Below are 20,515 nucleotides of genomic sequence, written 5' to 3'. Positions count from 1 at the left end.
AAAAACCTCTAAGGAAGGAGATTCCACCACCTCCCTAGGGAACTCATTCCAGTGCTTCACCGCCCTTCTAATGGAAAAAGTTTTTCCTAATATCCAACCTAAACCTCCCCCACTGCAACTTGAGACCATTACTCAATTCACAGGAGATTCATACTGTGCAAGTTCTTAGTAACGTAGCATTTTCATCTAACTCCCTGAACCATGACAACATAGTGAGATGAATAAAATCATGCCATGTTAGCCCGCGAATTAAGTAAGGCTCCATGAATTACATAGCTGCATCGACAGATCTAGCAATCGTACGGCCAAGGACGATTCAGTTTTTGGACCACGAGTGTTGCAGCTCTTGTCAGTAATTCCGTCTCTTCTCACTCTGCACCTGGACTAGATTCTTTGCATACCTCACCTAACATTGCAGACGTGACTGTGGGAGCCTGTAATCCACCTATATTGCCCAGACATCTGAGAGTTCTGTCCTCACGGAGCACCGTTAACGTGTAGCTAGGTGCTGGAGTGTTATATGGCAGTGCCGGAGTTGCCGTGCAAGTCAGTGTAACTGCTCCCAGTGGAATAAAATTGCAGGACAAGTTGCCGTTCAAGAGCAGAGTGTCTGCAGCGTCATCCAAGCCAGTTAACATAAAGCAGGGCTGTTGCAGTTGCTTGACGTTCAGGGCTACTGTTGCTGCTCTCTGGAGGTCTGGCATCTTCCTCTTTTGGGTGCAGTGGCTTCTAGGATATTACAGTGGTGGGACCATATGCATGGCTAGGCAGATATAATTGAAGGCAGTCCTTGCTACGTCCAGTAACTCTCTGCCTGCCTGCTTGCCACTCTCCTTCTCCGAAATGGCTGCTCTGGAGGAAGTACCTTAGTCATGGGAAAGGAGCTCCTGTTTCTGGCAGTGTGACCTTCAGGACAGTGCCAGGTTGCTAACCCTAAAAGCTGTCCAAGCAATTTGCAGTTGCTTGTGGTCAAGCCTCAGGTCCACAGAGACTGTCACCCATAATGCTAAGGGCAGTGATTGTTTACCAGTCCTACCATAATAGACTGTCAGGCTGCACTGGGTAAGGGGTGGTGTTAATCCAACTCTAATCTGAGCATTCTGCTAGCAGAGTTGTCTTTAATTGTCTGCTCGCATCTAGCATGGGGTGCATTGTGCTTCCTGCTAAGGGTGGCTTGCCAGTTAGACACCTGCTGTTAAAATGAATGGAGATGGTTAACAGATCCTGCCAGTTCTCCAGGGAATTTGTTCAGCATTGCTTTACACTTGACTAATATCTGCTTCTTTCCTTCTTCATTCTGCCTGTCACTGCAGATTGGAGAGGACACTCAATGGGTAATTGGTTCCTGTTCTCATGGTCTGCCTCCTTTCTCTTCATTACTCATACACATCACTGTTATCACCTTCTCCATCTTTTCAGTTCATATTAAAATAACACACACACACCCTGCCCCTGGCAGAGGGAGCAGGCAGGCTGGAACGGTGGTCTCTAAACAGGAGACGTTTATAGATATCCTGGAAAGGTGGGGGCAGAGAAAGCCGTATCAAGCCAACAGGTGGTCCAATTGAGACTGATCTTGTGCATAGGGTGTACTGGGCTCAAGTGGGAGCTTGTTGCATTTATTCGGAATCAGTCACAGTTTAAACCAGGTGTGTCAGTTTCCCTCTCCAGCATACTATATAGACAGTGATGCCTCTGTCGAAGAGGCCTCGGGCTGTGTCTACACAACGAGGTGGTGGCGTGACCCCTCAGCTTGTGCACACATTGCAGCGTAGCTGCGGTAGCAACAGCAGAGGCATCTCTCAGCCGTGCCATGCATGCCGATGCCAGGTTTCAGGCGCAAGTATGTGTACGTGAGCAGGGGAATTACAGCTCTAGGTCATAATGGGGAATAGCCTTTGTCTGTCCCAGGGCCTCCTGGTCTCTGGGGTGGCACAGATTATGCGTCAGCTGAGTTTTGTCCCGTGCATATGAACTAACGGAGGCGGAGGCCCTTGCATGGCTGTGCAGAGAACCGTTAGGTGGTTTGAGAGTGACTGAGAGGCTTCAGAGGGACCTAGGTCAAAGCTGCTTCTGTCTCGAAAGACATCTCCAGGAGGCAGCAACTCAAGGGGGGATGAAAGCAAGTAAAATGTTTCAGGAGGGGTAAAGGAAATTCTCTAGGCCGGAAACCCTGCCTCGCATTTCCTTGGCCCTCAGCAATGAGAAACAGGTGCTCCTGCGCCCCTCTGTCAGGCCTCTGTAGTCCATGCAGAACCACCACTGGCAGGAGGACTGCCTTTAATCTGGCTCCTTCCCTTTCACCTGTCTGGCATGGGTGACCTCTACCAGGAATTATGTTCCCACCACATAGTTCAGGGACTGCACCTTGAGGTGTTAGGAAGGCTTCGGTGCCCACTCTGATGGAGAACCATAAATCTGGAGTTCCTTCAAAGACGAGACTGCAGTTGGGGGCTCCTGATATTTACAAGCCGTGCCTTGCCCAGTCTCTCTGAGATTTCCCACTGCACTCGCAGACCGGCGGCGCACAGCAAGATTGCCAGCGTTACAAAGAATCGGTTGTTGTCTTTCAACCTTGAATTTCGAGCCTGTGGCTTTCCAAGATGAGCTGAGTAAGAAACTGATAAAAAGCTGATAAACATCTGTCTCGGTTATGCAGAATTATTCCCAATAATTTCCATAGTACTTTATATAAGATCTTTGCTGCCTGATGGGAGTGTTTTTCTTTTTTTTTGTTTCATCAGACAAGGGTCCCAGAAACCCCTATCCTCTGCGATAACATTTAGAAATGAGTCTGTTATGACCGGGTCTTGCAGCTTTTCCTTCCATTTGTTCTCTGTTGTTTTTTTTTTCCCCTGGACTTCACTGCTTTTTGATGTAGAGTGCAGAGCCGGCTGACACCTGCAAGCAAGAATATAAAGTGAGAGAAGGTGTAATATTTGCATGCAATTATGTGGCAAGCCAGTCCTAATACAGAAGTGTTCAGGTCTTTCCTTCTACGATGTGGCTCAGACTGAGAGAGCTGTTTGAATAGCAGTCCCCTGCTGTGTCAGACGGACGCATTCGAATGGTTAGAAACTCGGCAGCCGGAAGATTAATAAACCCCATTTTGCAAGAAATCAGTATTAATCGGCACACACAGTTACGCCACAGTACTGGTGTTTTAGGCCTTTCACCGCTCCTCTTATTTCACACTAGCATCATTCACCTCGTCTGTTGTCTCTGATGTAAACCAGGAGAAATGATCACTTGAACCCTGCACACTTGTAGGCTGAAAAAGAATGGAGCTCCATGCTGCTTTGAATGCCAGCAGCTCTCTCTCCTCACGCTAAGCATTGAGATCTATGTATGAAGAAGCAGCTGCTGTGGTGTGGGGGAATTAGAGCTCAGAGGAAAAAGGGCCTGGAGGATTGTGCTACCGTGTTGCAGACCTGGGTTTTGGAGTGATTTTTGGGGCAAGCTTCATGAGACAAAGGGTGCGCTTAGATTTTCTGGCCAGGAGGGAGGCTAGTGCAATTTTGCAGTGTTCTTTAATGCCCCTTTAGCAGTAGGCAGCATTACGGCTAGGCGGCTACTGTAGGGGATGGAAGGATATACCCGAGAGAGGCAGGGGGTCTGGAACAGTTCGTATAGTGGGGGTGCTGAGAACCATTTAACCAAACTAAACCGTGTATATGATGCAATCCACTTCAAGCCAGTGAGTAGGGCAGCACCCCTAGTTCCAGCCCCTATGGAAAGAGGGAAACCCAGAGCAACAAAGGGGTTGGTAAAAGCCAAAGGATTTCAGGTGCCCGTGCTGTCATCCAATAGGGCCCTGCCTTTGCCTTGAAAAAGGCCTCCAAGCTTGTTCCCAAGCCAACGTATTTGTATCCACTGCGGAAGAAAGCAATTGGTTAATATGCCATCTGTTGGCCAATTTAAAATACAAACACACACTTGCCATGAGAGCTGCCAGAAAGTGGGGCGGTAATGGCCAAGAACAAGTGCCATATGGTGGGGACGGGATGTACGTGAGCCCTGCCGATTCTGAGCTTGCACAGCTCCAGGGCCTGCTCTGGGCCATTCTGTCACCTTTCGTTCTCTTCTTCCATGAGCACTGGATCAAGCACACGTGGACCTTTGATGATCCTGTTTGTCAAATAGCCCCACATACCTCTGGGCCAAACTTAGCAGCAGAGCCTTCCATATGACATTCTGCGTTGTCCCAGCAAGCCAGCCCTTCCCCATGCGATTGTCACTGCATTTTTCCATGTACGCTCTTGTTCTTTTTGGTGGTGGTCTGTCTTTGTCGTCAGAGCGTGTGTCTTGTGTCCTATGTGTGACTGGAAAACTGTGTGGTGAGATACATAGCACTTCCCTGTTAGCAAAAGCTTGTGAGCTCAGATAAGCCTGCAGAATGAGGCTCTCTGGTAGATATTCAGTATGGATCAGTATTGCCTTATTATTTATAAATGTTGATGGAATTGAGAAATGCTCTGTGCAGGCAGCACTGCGATATCAGTAGTATTACTTATACCTGTGTTCATGTAGATATCCCCCTGGGATCGCAGGTTTTGGTCACATCTGGTGACCCCAGCACTGAATAGTCTCTTGAAAATCCAGAAAGGTGCAAATGCACAAGTAAATTGTATCATGGGCTTTACACCTTTCAGCCAAACAATCTTCACATTTTCAAGGGAACTTCATGGTAAGCTGAAAGAGCAAAGGAAGGCTTAAAGGTAAACTGCAAAGGCATGGTGATCCAGAGAGGAAGGACAGCAGAAATGAAAGAATTTGGAATAAGGTGGTTCTAAGAGGCGCATGTTGGACAATTTTAGCTGCCCCAAATGGCAGCTTGGTAGCTTCAAAGAGATCATTATTAAAATACTGGATTACTTTGTTCTCTAAAGTCAGGCCTCTTATCACTGTAGAGCAGGCCCCAGCATACAAGTAGGAGCTCTTCTGTTTTCCATATGGGGTAACTGAACCCTTGGAGGGAAAGCGTGTACTGCTGAGCTTGCACAAGCAGTGGTCGCACTGGAAGTCCACATCCCTTCCCCCTTTCTGAATACTAAAATTAGTCGCACATTAAAAGGATACAGCCAAGATGTGTTTAAATAATTGTGAAGTCTTTGCTTTTTCTGCACTCTAGAAACTACTCCCTAGAGCCCTGAAGCTTGTCAGTTTTATCTTCCGTCGTGGTTACCCCTACTGGATTTTTGTAGAGCTGCTCAGGACTGCTGGTAGCTGACCTTACAGGTTTCATGGAAAAGCACTCGTGCATGAAACACACAAAGAATTGCACAGACTTTGTGAAACGGATGATAGGTCGTAGATTGGATTGGCTTTTTAATTGATCAACCTTCAAAGTACTCCTTTTTTTTTTAAGATGTGGACTCAGTCCCAGTGGGAAGATGGATTGAAACATGTTTATTTGAAACATTACAAGGCGTTAGGTTATTCACCAGCTTCTTCTCTAAGCAGCTTTATTAGCATAAGAAACCCCCACTGTATGTGCTTTCACAACACAGAGTGTTCATCTGGCCTGTGCATGGTGAGTGTATGAGACATGTTTGCAGCGATTCAGTCGAGTGAACTGCAAACTCTATTCTTGGCATCCAATACCTAGCTTAAATGAACTCTGCCTTTCTCTTCTCTCTCTCCTTTCTCTCTTTCAGCTTGGCAGTGACCTTGGCGGGGGCATTGGAGGAAGCCCGGCAGTAAGTGCCATCAATTTTTTCCAGTAAAAAAAAGCTCCCTCTAACATAATAATTCTGATATAATCTTTCCCCCACACACTGCTGCTTTACTAAACCACTGTGTTTGTGAAAACAGACGGCTGTCACCACAGTGAATGGCAGCGGGTCCTTCAAAAGTGTTTGGGTCCCCAGGTGAGTTCTTCAGGACTGGAGCTGCCATCTCTGGAGAGAGTCCCCCTCTCCTGACCCTAATGAGCAAAAGGAGGCAGAGCTGTTTTCTTCATTGAATGGCCCTGGTCTCCTGCTGTTAATAACTGAGTCCTTCAGGGAAATAACCGAACTTCTGTAGCAGAGGCTTTCCGTTCCTGGCTAACAAATGGGACTGGATATCCAGTCTGGACAGGAGTGAACCGTTTTTGATCATGGGACTAAGAATAGAGAGCTCCTCCTCCGCTGGGATGACATGACCCTCTGCGCCCAGCTGTATCATGGCTCTGCCATAATTTCTGGATGTGCAAAGTCCTTTGGTAGTATTTCAATGCAATCATGGCAATTAGTTTGGAGAAAGGAAAAGGATTTAAATTATCGTCTCCTTTTGCCAGGCATGTGGAGACTTGTTCCCTAAAGTGTATCCTCTAGAGCCTAGAAGTCTGTTTTTTTTTTTTGTTTTTTTTCTTCCTACGTAGACAGGAGGGGACTACTAGTGGCGGTTTCAAGGATACCATGTGGGTAAGGTGATAGCAAAGATTGCAGGGATTAGTCTCCAAGAGCATTGGAATTCAAATGCATTATTTAGCACTCTTGATAATTCAGCAGGGAAGCTGTAAAGTGCTTTAAAATATTTAGGATATTGCCCAAATTCATGCCTTATTTAATAAGCAGCATTCTACGTTTACACTGTTCATCACTACCCTTTCTTCCTAACTCTTGCAGGTGGGACAGACCTTCATTCCATCATCTGTGCCTGCAACTTTTGCCCCTTCACCCACCCCAGCTGTGGTTAGCAGTGGACTCAACGACCTGTTCGAACTCTCTACTGGTATTGGCATGGCCCCTGGGGGATACGTGGCTCCGAAATCTGTACGTAAGAGAAACATTGGTACAGTACGTTGTTCATCAGTGATACAGCTTAGGCAGCATGGGGATAATGAGACTGCTCAGTTGTCCCCTTCGTGCTCTTTGGAGATATGGGATGGAATACATGAGTTACGTTCCATTAGTTAGATCTTCTGTTTCCCCCAGAGTGACAGCAATTGTTGAAGGACAAATCTAACCGGCTCTAGACTTCAGTTTTCAGCATTTCCCTACTATTGCCAGGAAGGATTTGTGGGAGCTGCAATAATTTGGACTTTGCCACTTTCCCCATTGGGCAGCTACTAGCTAGATACCCTGTAGCAGGCTTCCAAGATTTCACCCCATTAGTGCTGATCAATAAACAGAACATCCATTTGTATGAGGGGAGTCCTGTTTATGAGGCATTAAAATAAATCCGTGGTTGGCGTGAGCACCATGTTAGTGGGTGCCCTGGATTTGCACCTGATTGTAGAAGAGAGAGATGGTGAAAGCACTGACTGAACTGTTTTTGTTATTCATCCAACTCTTGATGATTCTTCAGTATCAGCAGAACTTAGTCCTGCTAACAAGGCTTTGGCCAAGCTAGAATAGCCAATGTGAAGCTAGATCTGTGGGGAAAGCATCCCATTTCAGAGCAGCCGTTGGAATGTGGCGTTTAGTTTTTCCATGTCCTAGGTGTCACTGAGGGATGGAGTTCTTCCTTGTGACACCAATGTGTTCACCTTCTTCCTGTTAGGAGCCGCAACTCATTAAAGCCTTTGTTAATCTCCGTGAATAACCAACCAATAATTACTGTTTACAATAATATAAAACCCATGTGCATAAACTGCTCTGCAGCTTGTGCCAAGCTTTCAGCATTTGGCTTCTTGCTGGTACTATGCCAAATAAAAGATTGTATACAGACATCCCACCAAGTGTCAAGTTAAAAGCACTATCCGCTGCTCAACCAGTCGGCATTCTCCCCAAAGCACGTCTGCCTAGATGTGCTGTCAGACCAAATCCTGAGCATAATGAAGTGGTTTGACTTTGTGCAAAATGTTATAATCACACAGCGATCTGGCCTTCCTTCAAAAGCTTGTTGTATTCAAAACAGCATTGCCTGCTCTTCAGCCATGTCACCAGGATGAACAAAAACACCCCAGTATGCCATGCTCTCAAAGTCTCCATCAGTGTGCGAAGCGTTGCATGCCATGATGCTACCTGGCACTGCCTGCTAGGCCACTCTACATATTGATAGATTTACAGCTTGAGCCAGATCTGGGAATTTCACTACATGAGGCCTGGTGTGACGCCATCAATCATGGTTACTCTGGCTGGTGCAACAGCCTCATTAGTCCGTGTTAGCTGATGGTCATGATTCCCCCTCAAAGGTTCTACAGGAACAGATAGAAAAGGAGGACTTGTGGCACCTTAGAGACTAACAAATTTATTTGAGCATAAGCGTTCGTGAGCTACAGCTCACTTCATCGGATGCATTCCTGGATAGTTTCCTGGGTTAGTGGTTCTGCTGTGTGGTGTGTGGTTGCTGGTGAGTATTTGCTTCAGGTTGGGGGGCTGTCTGTAAGCAAGGACTGGCCAGTCTCCCAAGATCTGTTTAGCCCCCAACTAAAACCTCTCCAACGCATCATCAAGGATCTACAACCTATCCTGAAGGATGACCCATCACTCTCACTCTCTGCTGGTAATAGCTCACCTTAAGTGATCACTCTCATTACAGTGTGTATGGTAACACCCATTGTTTCATGTTCTCTATGTATATAAATCTCCCCACTGTATTTTCCACTAAATGCATCCGATGAAGTGAGCTGTAGCTCACGAAAGCTTATGCTCAAATAAATTGGTTAGTCTCTAAGGTGCCACAAGTCCTCCTTTTCTTTTTGCGAATACAGACTAACACGGCTGCTACTCAGGAACATATAAGAGCACCAGCACCATGATTGTCCTTGGTTCAGTCTTCAGGATTATCCCAACACATGCCCTGGAGGAATCTGCCTTTTCAAGAGATGAGTTGGTCCTGGACACCAGCCCCCTTCCATTTCTGTGCAAGTTGGTGTTATCGAATGTTGCAGAGCTCCAACAGGAGCTTTGTAAATTAATAGAGTTTTATCAATGGAATAGGAGCAGCAGGTTTGGTATTGCTCATTGGCGAGCCTGATTGCTTTGCTCCACATGCAGCATACTTGGTCGGCATTTATGAGCTTGTGGACACTGTAACAGTTGCTGAATGAATGGATTGCACGACTCAGGACCTTTCTTTGAAATGTTTTAAAACTCCGTAGGGTTCACTGGGTTACTCCAAGCTGGGCTGTGCTGGTGCTGAGCAGGATTTCTTGTTGTATTTCAGGTTTGGCTGCCAGCAGTGAAGGCTAAAGGACTGGAGATCTCTGGGACATTCATTCACAGGCAGGGACACATCTACATGGAGATGAACTTCACCAACAAGGCTTTGCAGCACATGACTGACTTTGCGATTCAGTTTAATAAGAACAGGTGAGAAACCCACATGCCCTTGGTAGGAAAGTGGCAATGTTCTAGAAAGGGCACCTGGCTCAGTTTCCCAGTTCTAGACATGGGCGTGACTGACCTGGGGTTCCCAGTCTGCTGCTCATGACCCTCTAGGGCACAATTTTCATTGGTACTGTGGGATTTAAAACAAATCCAGACACTCTCAGGGGCTCTTTCATTGGCTGCATGTTGTAAGTTCCAAACCACTAAATAGGATTAAACTAGCCGCCTTGATCTATCTGGTTAGTCATCTGTGGGCTACCGTTGGCCCCTTGCTAACTAAATAATCTTCCATTTACTGGCTAAACAGCATGTGAAGGGTTAGAAGATAAAGAGGGGCAAACAACTGTTCTAAAACTTCCACAGAAAACATTCCTAGATCAACACTAATACAATGAAAAAATTAATGGTAATGATTTGTCATTAAAACCTCTTCAGTTTGTGGTATCGTTAGTTACCTGTACTTATTACCCATGGGTGCAGGTCACCAGCACAGTGAGAGTCAAAGCATAGCCCACATCTTGGTGAAATTTCTCTTCTTCACCTCGTCTGCATGCAGTCAGGACAAGACCTGTGCATATGTTCTACCTAGAGTCCTAGATTACTTCGTTAGGTTAAATGCTGGAGGTGGTGAACTTTTTTGAGAAGGCTCATAGCTGATGTGTGTGGGACTTTCAAGAGTGCTCTGTGTTGGCCCAGCAGTTCTCCCCATGAAGTCAATCGTAAAACCTCCATTGGTTTCAGAAGAAGCAGAGTTAGGCCAGCACTGGGTGGCTCTGAAAACTGCACCCTGTATGTCTAGTAACTGTAACATGCGCATCTGACACATTCATCCACCCGAAAATGAGTTCATCTCAGGGCAAAGCCACAGTACAGCCCGTAATAACCCAACTGAGAATCTAACTGGCTTAGGTGAGTGTATAGAGTGGGGAAAATGCTACCCCTTAGTTAGTAGAATGCAGTTTGACTGTGGCCACCTGAAGTCATTTATGCTGCTGGCACCTGCTCAGGGGTAGATCTGTAAGGAACAATTTTAAAGACCCAAACAGGCCTCGATGTACATGTATATTTCAGTCCTGAGAGCGAATGTTTAATATGATGTGCTGACGAGTTCTGGCTATGGGTTGTATGAAATACAACTGAAAATATCATAGATTGATGCATCTGTGTTGTTTTTAATACAATCTGCTCTCTACAGGCTGCCCTGCCCTGGTGAGCAAGCGAGCATATGGTCCCCTCTTTCTTCTAGCTCTGAAGCTGCAGCTGCCCCTTTTTACATGTCAGTGATGTTTTGAAACAGCCCCTGGATCTGTAAAGCTAAAGTGTCTTTTTATAGCTGGTAAAGCCTTAGTCAAGTACACCTAAGCTGACAGGCTGCCGAGTCAGCAGATGTAACCGTCCCCAGCGAGTCGACGAATGACTGCATTTCCAAATTGAGTTGGGAGGGAGCGCAGCATCCACACAAGACTTAAACTGTCTGGAAACTCAGGTCTTTTTAAATAGTTATTTAAGTGAACAAATATTGTCAGTGAACAAATCACCAGGTGAAATAGCTTATGGTAAGCACAGTGGGTAGCGAAATCACTTTGCTGGAAGGAGCTGCCACTTGCCGTGTAGTAGAATGTCTAGAGCGTACAGATCGCTATTCACAAACCTGCCCTCACAAAGAGAAGTGCCCTGTTAGTGGAGTCCCCGCTCTCGTCTCTTTCACATTTGTACCTGCCTTAGTCCGAGAGAGGGTACGTGGAGTGGTCTGCCATCGCTTACGCTGAGCGGTGTGTCATGGGAACGCTGAGTCACTGTCAAGATTGTAAAGGCCCATTCTGATTAAAGTGCTCTCATTCTAGCATGCAGATTCCTCATTTCTTAAGAGCGGCCTTCTAGAGGAAGGGAAAAATCGCTTCCAAAATGCACTGGAATCCTCTCTCCCTTTCGGCAGTCATGGCCTTGTCTACGCTGGTGGTGGCATGTAGGGTACACGTAGCTACACACTGCAATGAAAAGCAGGCTGCATCCCCACTGCGATGTGTAACTACCTTTCAGGCTCCGGCTGTGGGGAGCTGCCAGAGCCATTCCCTCCTGACGGAGATATTCCGCCAGAGACTTTACCTGCTGCCTGGGCCTCCCACTGTATAAAGCCCTGTTTAAACGCACTTTGGTATTACACTCCCCTGGAAGATGTTCAGACATAGGTAGTGTGTACTTCGTGAGGCACAGTGGACCAGCATGTACTGCTTTTGCAGCAGATCGACTTGTATTCCTTAAATTAGATGTGGATTCTCTGGCCAGTCCAAACAATTCCGCTTCCTTATTGGTCCAGTGCAGCTGGAAATTGGTTTTGGCGGTCTCCCCTCCTATCTCAGCTGACTCCCTGTGCCTTTGGAAATGCCACACTCAGCCCTGCCCAGCCCCGGCCTCCTAAAGTTCCCCTCCTCCCCCAGTCACTGACCTTCAGATTTTGGGTGATGCGGATATGTCTGTCTGGACTCTGGAACACTATGTAATCTGAAGCTTGGGACGAAGATGGTCAGCAGAGAGGCAGCCAGACTAGTAGGATCGACTGTATGGGCAGAGATTCAAGAACAGTTCTACAGGACAGCATGGCCACAGAGGGGGCAGCCAGGTTGATAGGTTCCATGCAAGAAGCGTCTGGTCAGGAAGACTGTGGTGGGTGCCAGTGAGGGGAATGAGCTTTCTCCCCTGCCTGCTCTTGCTGCTGCTTTTTCTTCCCGTTTCCTCCTTGTTCCCAGCTATCTCAATGGCCCTTTCCATGTCAGTATACATCGTGTGGCCTGTTCCCCTGCCGTTGAGCCATAGCAGTGATACAAGGCCTGTGAGCAGGAAGATTCCCTTTCCGCACACACAGTACCACAGCATTTATTGGGTGCTTGTCATCCCTTCAACAAGCATGTGTCAGCCAATGTAAAGAGAACACCGAGCATTTCTAGTGCACCCATCACCATGGTCTCTTCCCCACCTGGCCGGGAAATGCAGCCCACCTTCCGCTCAAAGGAAGGCCCAAGAGAAGATCACCAAGGCTTGTTACATACTCTGAAGGTCAGATAGATGGGGAAAGCAAAGTTAGGATAGAAGGTCCCTTACTGAGAATATCCTGCCTCCAGCTCCCTGGAGTTCAAATTCAAGGAGCATTTGCCTCGATGCCCCAGCTGATCTGAGCTGCTGAGACGAGTACATAAGGAGAGACATGGTCACTAATATAACCAGTCTCAATCCAAGCTAACATCTTGAATTGCACTTGCAAACAAGCCATTGCAGAGTATGGAGGTGAAACGTGTACCTTATAAACCCTGACACTAAGTAGGACACGCGGGGTTAAAATGTGTCTGAGCCGGAGTGGGATGAGTGAGTGTAAATCCCATCTGCTTTGGCCGGGTGCTTCCCCAGTTAGAGTATAAAGTAAAGCAGAGAACCAGCACCCATCCAAAACCAGCCGTCTGGCAGTGCTGAGAACTGCCTCGCTTTATAGCGGTCCTGGTTCAAACTGCTGATTCCTCTTTGGTTAGATGTTTCATGGATGTTCTCTGCCTGCCCTGTACTAGTTCTTGCATCTCTGACCTTTGCTCCTAGCTTTGACACAGGGTCCACAGCTGCCTGTCTGCCTACATCTCTGGTGAAAGTGAAGTGTGTTTGTCCCAGGGCGTGAACCTTCCTTCCAGTCCTTCTGAATTCATGTCCTAGTGAGCTGCTCCTTGCAGGGCAGGCTGCTGCTCAGCAATTAGACTGGCCCCATGGGAGAGAGAATGGAAATGTCGCCAGAAGATAATCTCTTGGCTAGGGTGGGCCCATTTTCAGGGAGACCAACGAGATTCAAGTCCATGTGCATTGTCCTATTTCAAGCAACCACCTTGATGCCAATTGTCACCTATTTCCCTCTCCCCTAAATCACAGTGGGGCACATCTCAGGAAAGGCAGTAAGCTAAGCCAGCCCACGCTAAAATGGAGAGCGGAGAGAACCTTTGGGACATCAGTCCCTGACCCCCTTCCCTTTAAAATAAGTGACTACGTCGCATATAGGGCTTTTGGAAATACAGCGCTGTGTGAACACCCTCTGGCTTTCTCTCGCCCAGCTTTGGAGTCATCCCCAGCACTCCTCTGGCCATTCATACTCCGCTGATGCCAAACCAAAGCATTGATGTCTCCCTTCCCCTCAACACCTTGGGACCTGTCATGAAAATGGAGCCTCTCAACAACCTCCAGGTAAGGAGCGTCTGATGTTACATTGGGGGCTCACAGCTCAGTCGTCTTCCTCCTGCTTCTATTGGAGGTCACCTCTGTTTGGGGGCTCCTCCACCTAGGAATCCGGAAGTTCACTGAAATGCTGAGCAATGGCTTCTCAGGGGCGGGCAGTGTGGCCTTCTGGCCAGCAATCTGTTGGAAATGGTGGGGAGCGGGGTTTGTAGCACTTAGGGGTGATCTAGGTCCCCTCTCATCCTGAAAGATCCTGAAGTACTTTGCAAACCTCAACTGACACGCAGTGCAGCCACCTCTTGGGTGGAACATGGCCAAGAGCGTACAGCAAGGCTGCATGGTGTAGGACAGGAGGCGAAGATGATTTCCTTGGTTAAACTGTACGGAGGAGGCAGAATGTAGTTACCAGAGCCGGGCTTTGCCCTGGGAACTGGGCTAGTCACTTTCAAGGCTTGTATTTAACACCTTCTCCAAAGGCTGTGTGCTCTTCTGATTATATGGAGTTAAAACGTGCTCCTCTTTGATATTTTAATACCCCTCCCTCCCAGCACCTTTACGGCAGGAAAACATAACCCTTTTAACCTCAGATCCAAGGCACACTGCTTCAGAACATCTGCCCTCTGTCACGTCTGGTGTGGCCTCTGCAAAGTGGCGGCTTGTGGCGGATGATGTACACGGGAGCTCCTGAACAAAACTGGGGAAGTCGGCCAGTGAAGCAAGGAAGTTCTGCAGAGCCCAGATGCCACGCGGTGTTACTGTACAGTACTGAAAAGCCATGTGCACTAGGCAGTCGTGCAAGGCTATGCAGATTATCCGATGAATGAGGGAGGCTGGGTTTGCTATCTTTCCCCCTCCGAAAGGGGGATACCCATCTTGTTTAATCTCCCCCAAGGAGTGACTCCCTTGTGTTGTATCTGTTCGTATTGGCAGTAAATAAGCCAGCTCTCTTGGAGCTGCGTGAATAGAGCAGATTCAGATGTGCTCCAGACATCGTGCATATGGAGCTAGTTGAGAGGGTAGGGTGGGGATTTGCCAAGAGCCAGGCTCTAAAGGAGAGGCAGAGCCACGAACATCTGGAGATGATGGCTTAACATGAAAGAATAAAGGAACCCGCAGGAAAGATGGCTGCTGCTGAAGTGATGAAATATTTATCTCGCACTGCTAGTTTTTAAGTGGTGCTTCCTCATTGGTACTTTCTCTGCCCTGAAGAGCTACGGTCCAGGAAACAGAGGGTATGGGGTTGTTAATGTTAAATTAATGAAGCTGTTTTGTATAGTTTCTTTCTCAGGCCCTTACTTCTCAGTGTAATACAGGGGTTGGTAAAGCAATTCTCCCTCCAGGGGGCCTCACAGCGTCCCTTAGTGCAGCTTGGGGTCAGATATTTCAGTGGAGATTCTGGGGTCTTGGCACTGCTAGGTTTATCTATGTTGCATTCATGTCACCTGTCAGGCAGATACAGCTGTCAAACAGAATGGAGTTTTGCCCCGTTGCCAGAGTCTGCAGTAGCTCCATGTTTCCTGGAAGCTGGCTGGTTCGTGGTTCCCCAATGCATCTCCTGGGTAGAGACTTCTCGTATCCAGTAGATGCAAATAATCAGCTTCACAGCACATATATCTGTGACTTGATCTGGGGCTGGGGGAGATTGGGATGAAGTGGCTCTGAATATATGTATCCCATTGGTTTGGTCTCCATTTGCATCAGGGACCCAGACAGAGTGAAGCACTTCCCATGTAGAGAGAGTTCTTACTCCCTCCAGGGTTTAAAAAAAAATGCAATGATTAAATTGTAACTTTCATCTGCCTGAACAACAGTTTCCTTCTCTTGACTGTTCCGCTCCGTGGCTTATGATTTATTAATAAGCCTTTGGGCAAACCGCAAGAAAATAGCTCCACAGCTTAGTTCCTGAGGCTCCAAATTGGCATCACATCGAGAGTGATGCAATAGTTGCTTCTGGATGAGTGGAGCAGAGATGAACAGGTCCCTTACCCCACAGCCCCTCGGCAAAGTCACAGGAGTGTCTGGATGAGCCGCACGTGATCGCTCCCATGCGGGGGCCTTTTCTGCTTAGAGAGAAGGAGGCGGGGCAGGGGGGTTACTAATGCCCTTGGAATCCATTCCACAGAGGGAGTAGTGCAGCATTTTGCACCCTGGTGTCGGAGACCCATACACAGATTCCCCAGGGCCAGGAATAGCTAGGCATGTCAAGGTGGTGATTACATCCGTTTGGTTCAGCTGTTATAAACACTAACTCATGGGGACAGAATGAGCGAGTCCTAGACCTTCCAGATATGGCTGTGGACATGAAGGGGTGTCCCATAAACCACAAACATACATGGAAGCCACTGCTTCCATTGATCAGAAAGGAGATGAAATAGTTGGGTTACCATGAAACCTCCAAAGACATCAGAATGCAGTTTGTTTCTAGCAGAAAATGCTACAGGAATAAAGCAGAGAGGAAACATATGTGGAAACCTCCATCTGCCTTATTTGGAAATAAGCAGAGCATTCATTAGTGCCAGATCTGCTTGCTCGTTGACTAGCTACCTCATTGCCACACAAGTTGGCTGCCCTTTTACAATCAGGGAAGCTGCCATATGGAGTAATAGTATCTCTCTCAGCTGAGAGTTGACTCACGCTGGTAACAGAAGCCAAGTTAAAAAGTACTGTTGTTACTCTCCAGACGGCAGTGGATTTGATGGAGATCTGTCATTGTGCTGACAGCACCCAGCTCTGGAATGGCATTCTTTGTGTTTTCCCCCAGAAACAGTGACTTTTAAAACATCCTACAGAAATCACTTGGATGGTTGCCTTACTGAGAGAGCAATTTATAGCAAAATATAGACACGTTTGTATTTCTCTACACCTGTTTTCATTGAAGAAAGAAAACTCTCAGTAAGTTGAGTGTGACATTGGAAGTGTTAGGAGCCCCGTGTACAGGATTTGTTTGAACTTTAAGGCCCTTAATTTCATTTTTTTATTCTCCGTTTTTGTTGCAGTAACAGAAAAATAAGTCCTCAGGCAACCAAACTCATCTCTAAATTTCCATGGCATGTGAACTAAAAACTTCAAACGCTAGTGGTTCATTCTGCAGGCAACAATTTCAGAAGTAATGAGTTTGTCCTGTTCATATTGTAATTTTATTAGAATGTCGTCTTTGCTATGTGCAGTTTAATTTTTACCTCTTTCCTAATCAGCAAAAGTGATCAAAACACTTAACACATTATCAAAAAGCAACACATTAGAGAAGGGAGAACTAAATGTTAAGAGATCTAGTTACGCAAGATGCAGTCAGGGTCCACACATGGCATTAACAGCCTTCCAGACTGTGTTTACCAGTAGTCCTGCCGTGTATGAAAAAGGATAGTACCTTCCTTCCCACCTCACCTCCAACCTAATATTGAAAATGGTTGTATTCTGCTGATGGGAACAGGCAGCCAAGTTCATCAGCCATTGTGGCAAAGTTTGATTGACCCTTAAAGGATGAAGCCAGATGTAAATACAGAAGCATCTCGGCCCTGTAGACTTAAACAGACTCCAAACCCCACTGTGGTACATTGTATTTATATCCCTGTTACATTCCCCCAAAAGAGAGCTGCTATTGAAATGAGCCTGTTAAAGAGTATCTGTTGCTAAATGAGATCTTCATGACTTAGTTCTCGTTTTGTTAATTTCCATCCGTGCTGGTTGCTTAGGAACATTTTCAAATTACTTGGCCTTTCATAGGCCACCTGGCATTTGGCTTGGTCTCACCACCACACAGCGCTGGCTAAATCCAGTGCTATTTGCTAGGCTCTTCTAACAGTGCCCAAAGGTGCCAGGGCTGAGCTGGCCTTCAGAGGCACTGGGTTGACAGCAGGCCAATGATATGCAGACTTGTCGGCTTCTATTTTTCTTTCCCCACCTTGGAGCAAGGTGTTCTGTAGTGGTTCTGCAGTGAGAGCCTGCGGTGGTTAAAAAAAGTAAATCCATTAATCCTCTCCAGACCAGAGCCAGATTTGGAACAAAAAAAGCCATGCTGGAATACGTTGCCGGGAACTGTCCTGTACCAAAGCGAAGGCCCAGTCCTAATACACCCCCCTTAGAGGGTAGTTCAGAAATCCCCTCGATGTTGTAACTTCTGCATTATGCTGAGCAGCTGTGGGAGGAATTGCAAGTGTTGCAGTATCCTGCCCCGATATACGGGATACTTTGTGAGGGTTTTTTTATGTTCAAGACAACTGCAGCTGCTGAACCATGAAATGAGTAAACACTTCTAAAATTCAGTGCCTTCTGTCACTTGAAAATGATGAGCTGTGTGTGGGCTGTGCTCACTTACCATCTGACCCAGAATTCTGGGCCAGCTAAAACCACGTATAGTCCAGAGCCTAGCTGCACTACAAAATCCACCATCTTGTGGCCCCGCTGTGTTAAATCCTGGGTTGTCTTTTTACTCGTGTGGACAGAATAAAACGTTCTAACCATGTTGGGGAGCCAAGTCTTAACTCTGGTCGAAATCTAGACTGAGCGTTTCTGTCCACATGGGCAAGAATAAGCTATGTTATAACGCTGTTTAGTCCACTGAGGGTGTTTAACAGCGAAGAACCTATTTACCATTGGCTGCATAGTAGTGCTTGGGAATGTTTAAACTAGTTTCCCATCAGAGTTGCACCCAAATCTCATTTTACTGAGCTTTGCATCCATGTTTGGCCTGGATTTATTGTTCCAAAGAAGCACTTAATCTCTGCTGGAGGGGTAACCTGAAGTAGAGCTTTAGCTCATACATTGCTGTCCATTCTGGATTTCCACGCTGAATACAACCACGTTTGCCGGTTGTTCTACATAGTTCTGCCCAGCACTGTAAAACTTGCTTCCTTTTAAAACTTGCAATCCTGGTTGTGGCTGGCAAAATTGGCTCCAATATAGACAGGGCTTTAAGGCTGCGTCTGTACTAGTAATTTCCCCAACATTTTCCTTCTCAACCCGCAGCCTGCTCAGCTGTGTGCTAAAGGCTACAGGCTCCCAGCTGCCGCCCAGCCCCATGTGGCAGGGCTCGGGGTCTGGGTCCTGGCTCCCCCCTGTGGCGGGGCTCAGGGTCTGGGCAGCAGGACGGCAAGGTCCTGGCAGGGTCTGGGGGTAGGGTCCTGGCTGCTCCCCACGCCCCGCGGGATCTAGGCAGCCAGCTGCTGCCTGGCCCCCCACAGCAGGGTCTGGGGTCTGGGGTCAGGGTCACTGCCCCACGCCCAGTTGTCCACTCCTGGCCTCACTCTGTGGAGGGGTCTCTGGGCGGAGGGTGCTGAGCACAGGGGTTGGGGGGATGGACACTGTGGTTCTCAACCTGCGGCCCAGCTAGCACTTTGGGAAATAGGTTTAAACCACTGGTCTAGACGATGCAGAGGTAGTGATGATGGTGGCCAGTCTAGCCTGGCAATCCCATAATGCTGTAGTAGGGGAGAGTTTCAGAAAACTGACTTGCTACTACACAGACCTAGAATCATAGAAGGTTAGAGTTGGAAGAAACCTCAGGAGGTCATCTAGTCCACCCCAGCTCAGCTGTGTGCTAAAGGCTACGGGCTCCCAGCTGCCCTGCCGCATGGCAGGCTCCTGGCTGCCACCCTGGAGATTTGCAGCTCTCTATCCCAACAGTAACTGCCTGCACTGGATGATTTAATAAGAAACAAGCTAGAATGAATCACAAAGAGCCTTAATGTACCTACTTGTGCCTGGAGCATTGGGGTTCTCTTGGGATTTTAACGTTCTACATCAACCATGGATGTGTTCCATTCCTTGGCGTTACCTTCTATCAATCACCAGGGCTTGTTCAGCGCAGCTGGTGAACTAGCAGCCGAGCGCACGACTTCAATATTTCAAAATGCCCTTAAAATTCTTCTGACTTGGCTGGCTCACATTTGTAGCGATTGTGTTTGCCAATTGCTGCATTTCTTCATGGATAGTGATACTGCAAAGCACTGTGAAATCTAGAACAACTTCCAGTTGTTTCCTCCAAACTGCGTTTGAAGAGTGTAGTGAAACCTCCTGTTCAAGGGTCAAGAGAACGTGCAGTTCTCTTCTTGGAAGAAGGCTAACCTTCTCGGTAAGCCACTGGAGATCAGGAGACCTGGGTTTAGTTCCCAGCACTCCCTGAACAACTATGGGCTAATCACTTTGGGGATACTTTCCTGCCTCATGGGGATGTTGAAGATAATTTCATTAACGTGTGAGGGGATCCGGTGCTGTGATGAAGGGGACCATACAAGTACATGAAGAGAGGAGGTGACGTGGGAAGGCACTGCGTGCTTTCATAAGCAAGGAAACCGTTTTAGCCTCAGCAAACCGATTCAGTTCTGGGAGGAGAGACGGGAAAAACAAATCTCTCTTCTAAGTGACGAATTGACCGAGTGTTGAGCATGTGTTAGGTTAGTTCCATGGTGCCGGGGGGGCAGGTTTTGGGGAGTCGTTAACCCTTCTCAGAGGGTTGGAGGAGACATTAAGACTCCCTCCTGAAAAGACATACATGAAGGTAGAGGTCCTGACAAGCACATGGTGGAGGTTCCAGGCAGGGCTCTGTGATCTTGTCACGTCTCACAAGCCAAGCAGGGCTGGACCTGGTTGGAGCTTGGCAGAAAAATCTAGGGAAACCCAGACACTACAGAAAGGGGTGATGACGATCCCCTAGGGGCTGACCCAGTTCCTCAGTACGTTAGGAGGCATTGTGCTGCTGGAGGGGAGTGTTCTCTGGATCAGCCTTAGTCTTGTATCAAAAATATTGACTGCTTGTGGCACTTTTTGCAAGAGTTGTGTTAGCTCCTCTTTTGGTCAAACTGCAGTTGACCCCAGTGGTTTCATCTGGGTACTGTATTGTGCTCTTCCTGCCCTAAACCGTTGTCTGATGCTGTGTGCTGTTAAACAGCTGTCATGTTCCACCCCAGAGCTGGCTGTATTTTGGTGGCAGGTTAAACTGTCTATGTATCTGAAAAGGAAGGATCTTCGTGGGAGAAAACTGGCAGGGCCCGTCAGTAAAGATGTGCTGCTAATGCTACTTAGCTGGATCCTTTTTTGAAGCCCTTTGTTTA

The 20,515-nt window shown here is 47.4% G+C and overlaps 1 protein-coding gene across 4 annotated transcripts in view; it reads left to right on the top strand.

The window, feature by feature from the left end:
- Positions 1-20,515, top strand: part of AP2B1 (adaptor related protein complex 2 subunit beta 1) — a 97,820-nt gene that overhangs the window by 53,872 nt on the left and 23,433 nt on the right. For 3 of the 4 annotated variants that reach the window (XM_084651016.1, XM_084651019.1, XM_084651017.1), the window contains 4 exons: positions 5,658-5,699; positions 6,612-6,758; positions 9,097-9,242; positions 13,346-13,475. In XM_084651016.1, coding sequence (XP_084507142.1) covers positions 5,658-5,699; positions 6,612-6,758; positions 9,097-9,242; positions 13,346-13,475 — 465 coding nt within the window. The remainder of the gene's footprint in view (positions 1-5,657; positions 5,700-6,611; positions 6,759-9,096; positions 9,243-13,345; positions 13,476-20,515) is intronic. The other variant, XM_084651018.1, reaches the window with a different exon arrangement.

Source organism: Lepidochelys olivacea (genome assembly GCF_965140295.1).
Source record: "Lepidochelys olivacea isolate rLepOli2 genome assembly, chromosome: 17".
NCBI classification, from domain to species: Eukaryota; Metazoa; Chordata; order Testudines; family Cheloniidae; genus Lepidochelys; species Lepidochelys olivacea.
This window is presented reverse-complemented; position numbering and strand designations above follow the sequence as displayed.